The following is a 9,490-nucleotide window of genomic DNA, read 5'->3' as shown; positions in this document are numbered from 1 at the left end:
CCCCAGGGAAGGAATAACATAGTCTTCTACGCTATTCCATATTTTTTAAACAAGGTAAACCAACGTATATCAGTCCAACGGAAACCAAAAAGAGACTCTTTTGGGCTCTGTCGGGCTAATGAAGCCCTATGGACACATTTAGGGTGTATCCTGGGAGCTTTCCTGGTGATGTGATCAGGGCCTAAACTCTATATATTTGGCTACTCGTTTCATCAGTTCTATGTATATCAGCATCCATATTATAGACATTGGTAAACATATCACGTGACTTTGAAACATACAGGGAATGAAATCATTGAGGCGATGCTGCAGAATTACAGTAATGCGATGTTTATTATTTCTCTTAAAAGCTTTGCCATTTTTCAGCACTTTCATACGACGCTACAAGCAGAATTTCATTTGCATGTGATGTGTAAAATACAGCTAAGTGTGCACCTTGTATTATGGAGGCCTATGCTGCGCCGAATACTGATTAGAAGAGTCCTTCGGGAAAACCATTCTTCTACTTAAAGTCACTTTTTAGCACTTTTCTGGAAAAATAAGTACAATGCAATTTAATTGTGTACTTAAAATGTATCAAGGAAAATGCTAAAGCTATTTCTACTGTGTAAAAGTCATGTAAATAAGACAAGAAAATTGCTGAATGTAAACAGCAGATAGTCATTTTACTATAACGCGCCCCTCAGAAGTTGTGCTGGGGGTAACTATATTTGTCTAAGTGCTTTCTTCATTTTATCTGATCATGTGAGGCGGAATGCTTGCTTAGCTTTGTTACATTACTATCTTTATGTATGGATTATTACATTGTTTTTTGAGTAGTGCAAATTCATTTCAGTGGAATATTTCATCCAACCCATTAAACGAGATGTCAGGGATCAATGGATTAAGTTTAGGCTTCATAAAATACTTATGTTAATAGTTTTGTCCCCGAGCTGAGGGCTCAGGGACCTTATTGTATGGACAGTTGCACGCTTGTTTTCAGATACATATACACTTCTGAGGTCTACAGGAAAACGTCATATTAAAGCGGTTATCCAGTCGCTAAAACTTGATGGCCTAAACTCAGGATCAATAGCTGATGGGTCAGGTTCCGACTGCCGGGATCCCCTCCAACCAGCTGTTTTGAAGCGGCCGCAGCGTTCGTATGAGCGCTGCTTCCCTTTAATTTCTACTTGCTCACTGTGAATCATCGGCAAGGATGTAGCGGCAATTCACAGGTATTGCAGCCTTCTCCTATTCACTACAATGGGAGAAGAAGTCTGCACTACCTGTGAATCACTTCTACATCCTTGTCGATGATTCACAGTGAGCAAGTAGAAATGAAAGGGAACCAGTGCTAATACGAACACTGCAACCCCTTCAAAACAGCTGATCGGCAGGAGTCCCGGGAGTCGGAAGCTGACCCATCAGCTATTAATGGCCTATCCTAAGGATAGGGCAACATTTTTAGGGACTGGATAACCCATTTAAGCTGTGAAAAAGGTTTTGTATCCTTCCAGATGTCTCTATTTTTTCATATGTCACAAGGAACAGATGTTGCTCTTTAAAGTTAAGGTCCACCTTTTAGCATCATGTTGTTTTGTGGTCCAATATTCTCTGTTGATTAATATCTTAATATATCTTTATAGTGGCCATAGCACCATTTTCCTGATACAGAGTTCAAAATCCCCTACATAGACAGAGTTAAAAACAGAAAAAATTCCGGCTGCCTGCAGTCACCACTAGGGGAAGCTTAGGAGCTTACTGCATTCATTTTTATCATTGAGTTTAATGTATAAACAGTATGCAGTGAGCTCTCAAGCGCCCTCTAGTGGCAACTGCAGGTATCCAAATGTTTAACATTTAGCTCTGGGAATATTGAACTGCTAGGAAGATATTTTAGGAATTAATCATTGCAGGGAATTATATTTATTTAGATGAAAAAAAGTGTTTCAAGGGTGGAACTTCAATTTAAAGAGTATAAGTTAATGGGGTCCCGTCAAGCCACAGTAAGACCCATTATGTCCAAATAAAAAAAGATTTTGGAACAGTGGACAATCTTCCATTGAGTGGCGGAGTTGTTAAAGTAATCTGCTAAAATTACTTTAACAACTCCAGCAACAACTCATGCAGAAAGTCATAAACAAAACCATGTGCAAAAAGCTACACGCCTCTCTAGTCTCGGCTTTGGGCATTGAATATGAGTCCACAATATGAAAGAGAGTAGAATTAATGGAAAAGTGTCAAGATGAAAACCACTGCAGTCCAAAATCACAATACATTCAATGCTAATCTTCAATCCGTAAATGTATAAAATCCAAGCTTTAGGGCAAATGACATTTGGAGAACACTGATATAAAGCAAATACAGCAATTCAAAGTAAGATATATCTGATTTCATATGATCAGGAGAGTGGGCTTTACACTGATATTAGGTTGTATACTTTTTTAAATAATAAAGAATGTCAAAGGAGTGACGTATGCAAACATTAACCATGAATACATTTTTTTTTTACATTTACATAAAACAATCCATTTTCTCCCAGCTGTGACGTCTTGACCATTAATAATGAATTAATTTAAAAAAAAAAAGTGTCTATTTGTGCCGGTCTCAGGCGGGTGACGTCACTCATGCGTGCCTGCTTGGGATTGGCCAGTCGGGCGCCGTGCCTCCAGGCGGTGGGAGGGATTCAGGACTATATTATGCTGGCGTTCGCTCGGCTCGTGTTCGACCAGCTGACTAGTGTCGTGCACGAGCCGGGTGATTGTTAATGGCACGCTACATGTGCTAACCGGCCTACCTGTGTTTTTAAATTAAAATAACTAACATTGTGACCCCTGATGACGAGCACTAACAACTGAGGGCGCTGAAACGCGTTGGGACACACTTATAGGGACACAGCTCTAGTGGCAGGGATCACCAGGTTTATAATATAACGTATAGGGACTTCTATTGTATACGCAAGTGCAGATACATATGGACAACTGCAGTATCCACTAGCGTTTCCCTACTGGTTTACCTGCTTTCACCTTATACAGTTCTTTTTGGCTATTTAGCCTATTTTTTAGTACTGATTACTATAATAAAGATCAATTTTAATCGTTCATTAAGGCAGTGATATATATCTATTTGTGCCGTATACTCCACTTTATGTTTCATGTAAAGTGGTTATGGGTGAAGCTCCTCTTTAGCCATGAATATATAAAATGCCGCTTTTCAAAAAGTATGATAAAATTTGTGCCGTATTCTCTAATTTGTGATTCATGTAAACCAACTGAGCATGATTATGGACAAAGTTCATCTTTAGCCATATATATATATATATATATATATATATATATATGTATATATATATATATATATATATATATATATATATATATATATATATATATGAAATACAGCTTTTTAAAAAGTCAAAAAAATATATTGCATTTGCAGCCTCCTGGAACTAAGCCGGAACCACCATGCCATCTCTATTATAAAGTGCATCAAATGTACCAAATAGTGTACAACACTTAATAAATTTAATGAAAAATACACTCCATTTTGGATTTTGGTGTTTTAAGGTCAGTAGCGGTTTTCCTAAAGCTCAGTATAGTGAAGGTATGGCAATTTTTTCTGCAATTTTCCTCCAAAAGGTCTTTAATACTACTTTAAAAAGAGAGGTGATCTGTGAATCATCAGGGCACTGTTCTAGATCATCTAATCAGATGAGCAATAACTGTGAATAAACGTCTCCTAGAATCACGAATTTGACTTTTTTTTTTTACATAATTTTACAAATTTACAAAAAAATCTGCAAATGTTGCTAGGGAAATTCTGTGTGACAACCCCATATAGAAAGGTTGTAGATATTAGGCAGTGTGTCCTTGGTAACTAAATATCACAAAGCTGGATATTTTTTTTGCTATGCTGACTCTAAATAGGGAGCAAGGAATGTATTCTACAAATTTTGATGGAAAATTGTTGCACACGTGACAAAAGCTTCTAGAATATTTTCCATGTAACCTTCACTATGTGTTAAAATATATAGGGACCTGGTGTATCATTCAATAAGTGCATGTCCAGCTCTCCAGTCATTTAATTAACATTCCTCTGTCTCCTGTGATGTGAAGACTTGGTAATAGACTTTGTTAGGGTAGACATGGTACTTGGTTAACTGTAGACTGACGGCAATAAAATCCACATATCTTAATGATCTGGTAACTCTGCTACTGTTAAATAGATATTCCCAAGTACAACATATATTTCTTTTCAATAACCGGATATTCCCACACATAGATAAGCAGAACGTCATCAGGATTTATTGAGAGGTTAACAACCAAAGCAAAACCTTTGTGTAAAACAGTTTCATAATTACCAGGCAGCATGTCATGGTAAAATGAAGAAAGAAAATAACAGTAGACAAAGAACATACTTGAGAACAGTTTTAATAAATAATGTGACAAAAAAATTATGTTTTGGATTATCTGATCCTCAGTATGCAAAAAATTACGGCTAAAAATACGATGTTTTCTTAAATGAAGAATAACAAAAACATTAATCACATGGTTTGATCCCTTACAATTGTCAGTCATTCAGAGTCTTTCTTTCTTGTTTGAAATAAAGAACAAAATAACCAAGTAAAACATTTTATGTCAGGATTGTTGAGACCTTAAGGCCGCCATGTTAAAAAAAAATAGATTTATGCATTAGCACCAATGACAAGGTACATAATATAAACCAGTTACAGAGACAAAAAAATTCTATCAGGATTTTTACAACAAGATGCGTAATCTGAGACATCCAGATTTGTTATTTTTTTTACTGATTTTATCTAGTTTATACTTTGTACCAAGAAATATTATTTGAAAATGTACTTATTTATACCATAGGGTCACTGTGGATGACGTCACTTGATACATTTAGCTAGGCTGTACTTAAGTATATAAAAAATACTGCATTGGTTTTATGACTCCACTGCGGGCAGGATGGGCTTAGAACTTGACTACACTTATAACAATACTGAATAAAAAAAGGCATCAAAAACTTTTTGAACTAGGGAACGACTTTACTTTTCTGGCTTAAATTGACAAAATGAGCTACATTCAATATGGTTTTTATTATTAATTAGAATAATTAACTTTCTAGTTATATGTAAAGAGCAAAGTCATTTTCTTTGAAGCTGGGTAACACTTTAATGTTTTTGCTGTGCTATATATTTTAACAAAACCAGTTACAAAATATCTGTATTATTATTGCCTGTGGAAAAGAAATCAAAATATAAATAAGTTCAGCAGAATAAGCCTACACCTATTTGGGATAAGTTTTTTTAGGCTCTTTTTACACTACCATCGTGGCTTTTCTTCCTAAAGGAGCCATGATAGGTAAAACAGATCTGTTTTCAAACTAATCCCAATGAATACTAACAAATCCTATTGACTTAATGGAGTCTGTCAGGTTTCCGTTAGGTCTATGGTGTATTTGACGGGAAGTATAGCATGGTCTGCAAAGCTATTTCTGCCCCCCAAAAACATTGGTACCCGATGGTGCAAAATATCAGTGTGAACCAAGTCTTAATAAAATAAAAAAAAGGATAATATATGGACTGTTGGTTTTATCAAGACTTTAACTGTCTTTTAAATGCACCAATTGTTTTCTGCTCAGTAAACTGAAACGGATACTTGATTGGTATCTGCATATATGTACTCAGGTATTTACTTTTTTCTTCTTCTTTCTCTTTTGTGTTATTTGTGCATTGTTTATATAGAAGCAAGTGAACGCAAAATTTATTCTTGTATGTCTTTGTAAAACTAATAAAAAAAAAAAAAAAGATATTTCGGTCAACAAAACTGCCCAACATAATCTCTAGAATAGTAAACAAAAGATCCAAAAATTTTCTTCATAAATATTCTTATCAAGAAGACCAGTCTTGCTTATTTTCCAACTATAGATAACATACCTAAATTTACAATTTTTAAAACTTGTAGTATCCAATTACTTTTTTAATGAGTAGAAATGCTTTGCTTGCCTAAATGATCTGTCAACATTACTTCTTTCAATATAACTATCTTTTTTTCTTGAATCTTGCAATTCACTTTAATACGACATCAGTTGTATATGTAAACTCTAAGTCTGCGCCAAAGCTGCATACTAAACAAAAATATTATTTTAGTTTTATTTATAATTTTCAAGACTACAATAGAAATAGACATGCCGACATGGTCCATGTCGTTTTTTTATTATTATCATTATCATTATTATTATTATTATTATTCTTTAACTCTATCCCTTTTGAATAATTACTTGTTTTTTATAATCAGGTTTTTTTTTTCCTTTTTACGTAACCATTGCTGGAATCCAGCATAGACTTATTCACTATCAGTGACAAAATTCAATTGTGGCTACCTTACAAAAGCCCTTTTACTATTGAGATGCCATTTAATTGCTTTTATAATAGCCAAGTCAGAATACAGTGTATCAAGCGTCCCACATGGTACAATTAAGTATTAGAAGATGTGCAATAAGAATATATTTTTAGAAAAAAAAAATCTAGGTTTTCCTCAGCCAGTAATAATAGAAAACATGATGCAGCTTATTGTTTGAGACATCGATAAACCAGAAAATATGCTTCATCCTGTTAACTTTTGAAACGGCCCAACAATAAATCCAGCATTAACAAAACACATTAAAAAAATAATAATAATAATGATTTTTCAACAGTTTTTTCAAAAAGACAAAAAAAAGGTTAATAGATGCAATGGTTTAAAAATAAAGTTTAGTGATTGTGCTTTTAAAACCAAAAAAACAGTGCATTACAAAATAACCATATCAAACCATATCTCCTGAAGTGGCACTTTTTTTTTTTTTACTTTAAATGGATTGACTCTGTAAAGAGGTGTCAATCAAATAACCAAACAGTATTAGCAGTTTCTTACTTGGTGTTTATTACAAATGTTACACTTTTTGTTTTTTCTTCTTTTTTTTTCCTACAAATGTTGTTGAATGGAAAAATAAATGATTTTCTGTAAGATTTCATTTTTACGTATCCCAAGACCACCAAGTATTTAGCTGGCTTGACTTCCGCATAATCAATAGGATGTAATACCAAAGATACGTTTAATGATGGACATGGGGGAGACAAGTACCACAGGAACGTATGAAAAAAGTACATATTTACAATGAAATCACCTCCATATTGTTTTTATACCTACGATCATGAAGGTCAATACTGCTGAACAGTAATTTCAGGACTACAATGAAAGCATCCTTGGTTAAATGCATTTTCACTTGATACACTCCAATGCGAACATTTTGGACATTTGTGCATGGATTTTTCATTGTCTGAGTGGTTGTTTTAAACTATGGATGGACATCGGTGCTTTGGCGGTTCAGAAGCAACGCTCTGCGCCACTTCCTCATAGGCAACAGAAGTGAGCGGCTTGATAGGCAACAAGCTTTAGATTCCAGTCTTGGCACCATCTGCTGTCTGTTCTTTGAAAGCAGCGTTCTTGGCACCAATACCCCGAGACGCGATAACTTGCAAATTTGGCTGAGCGGTAAGAAGGTGCCAGGGGTAAGTGCTGCTTTTTGGGGAAGAGGTAAAATTCAAGGTCTTATACAAAGAGAGTGTAAACATGAAGCAAAAATGTGTTCAGCTTTTATCATGGGTATAAAATGAAAGAACATGTATAATCGGATTGCACTGAACAGCATCTCTGGCATAACGTCATTCGTCTTGAGGCATCTTGAAGGATTTACTATCTGATAGCATTTCCATCATCTCCATCTTTTACCTTCAACTTTCCGTTTCCTGAAAAACAAAATGACGGTTTGACTATATATTTCTTTCCAACCAATGTTCTTTATCAATTTCCCATGAGTCATGTTAATGCCTGTATAAAAACAACATCATATTTCAATTCCCATGGATACTCAATTCATTTTTGTAATGAAGCAGAAATGATAAGATCTCTGTTCACATGGTATGATTTATTAAGTTAAGCTGCGGTTACTGTTATGCCTACAATTAAGAGCAGTGGGAGAAACATTTAAAAGCAGGAAATTAAATTGCACAAGTCTAAAGACGTTATTTCAAAGAGACTTTAGCTGTTCTTCGTGTTGTGTTCACTGTGGCGGCAACCAAAGATGCGATCTGAAATCACTGTAATGGTTCTAATCACGGATAATCTATCATTTAAGCTAAACCGTCCAGACTGATAAAAGACGAGGAATAAATCTGCTTTGGGCCAGTTTTCATCTTTATTTAATCCAAAAAAGAGTTCATGACCATCTACTGACAATCTTTGTGTCAATTTAAAATATAATAGATGCAAATGACTAGATATTAAAAAACAAGCTTTACATTTTTTTATGTACACTAAAGGGCCTTTGTTAGTTTTCCTCTGCTAGGTCTCTTTTAACAGTGCCATGTGGCACTGTGATTTATATTTCTGTTCCTAGTGTTTATTTTTATTCTAATAGAAAAAATAGCATATATACCATATTTTTCAGACTATAAGACGCAGTTTTTAGCAAGAATAAATCTTTCTAAAAAGTCCCTGCGTCTTATAGTCAGCAGTTAAGGGACCCGGCTGTACCAGAACCCCTGACCACTTTTTACTTAGCCCTTTCCCGACCCAGCACATCATGAAGCAGGAAGGGAATGATGTTTGGAGCGGAGCGGGCTCACGCACTGAGCCCGCTCCATACACTGCAGATGTCAGCTGTGTTTTACAGCTAACACGCTGCTCTAACAGCCAGGAACAGCGATGGTGTTGGTCCTGGCCGTTTAACTAGTTAAATGCAGCTGGCAATATCGACCGCAGCATTTATAGGGGTCTTCCCATGAAGGACTTTTAGGAAATATCCACAGGATATGTCATAAATGTTAGATAGATGCGGTTCCCACCTTTGGACTCTGCACCTATCTCTAGAACGGGGCCCCCTAAACCCCACTCTAGCTTACTCGGCTCTGCCGTCTCCTGGCCACTTCCTGGTTAGGTGGTCGGGAGTTACGGACACAGCGTAGCACCGCGAGCTACTCTATTTCCATAACTCAGTAGCGACGAAAACAGCGTACATAGTCGAGTTACGGAAACAGCGTAACTTGCTGAGCTACGCTGTTTTAGTAACTCCCATAGAACTAAATAGTTACGGAAACAGCGTAGCTCGCATGCTACGCTGCTTCTGTAACTGCCATTTACTACTATGGGAGTTACGGAAACAGGGTAGCTCAGCGAATTACGCCGTTTCCATAACTCATCCATGTATTGCAATGTATTGTACCAGCGATCTAAGGATCGCTGGTTCAAGTCCCCTAGGGGAACTAATAAAATGTGTATAAAAAAAAAAAAGTTCGATACATTTTCAGGAGTGTAAAAAATTTGTAAAAGTTAAAAAAAAAAAAAAACGTTTCCCATTTTGCCCTAAGAAAATTGTAATAAAATAAACAAAATTGGTATAGCTGTGTCCATAAAAGTCCAAACTATTACAATATAGCATTATCTGACTCGCACAGTAAATTGCG

The 9,490-nt window shown here is 35.7% G+C and overlaps 1 protein-coding gene across 3 annotated transcripts in view; it reads right to left on the bottom strand.

Annotated features, from left to right (window-relative positions):
• Positions 1-4,276: 4,276 nt before the first annotated feature.
• The window catches only part of ROBO1 (roundabout guidance receptor 1), an 890,328-nt gene continuing 885,114 nt past the window's right edge, over positions 4,277-9,490 (bottom strand). For all 3 annotated transcript variants that reach the window (XM_075854473.1, XM_075854474.1, XM_075854475.1), the window contains one exon: positions 4,277-7,774. In XM_075854473.1, coding sequence (XP_075710588.1) covers positions 7,760-7,774 — 15 coding nt within the window. In that variant the 3' untranslated portion in view covers positions 4,277-7,759. The remainder of the gene's footprint in view (positions 7,775-9,490) is intronic.

The sequence above is a fragment of the Rhinoderma darwinii genome, chromosome 2 (assembly GCF_050947455.1).
Source record: "Rhinoderma darwinii isolate aRhiDar2 chromosome 2, aRhiDar2.hap1, whole genome shotgun sequence".
NCBI lineage: Eukaryota > Metazoa > Chordata > Amphibia > Anura > Rhinodermatidae > Rhinoderma > Rhinoderma darwinii.
The sequence above is the reverse complement of the archived record's forward strand: the minus strand, read 5'-3'. Positions and strand labels throughout refer to the sequence as shown.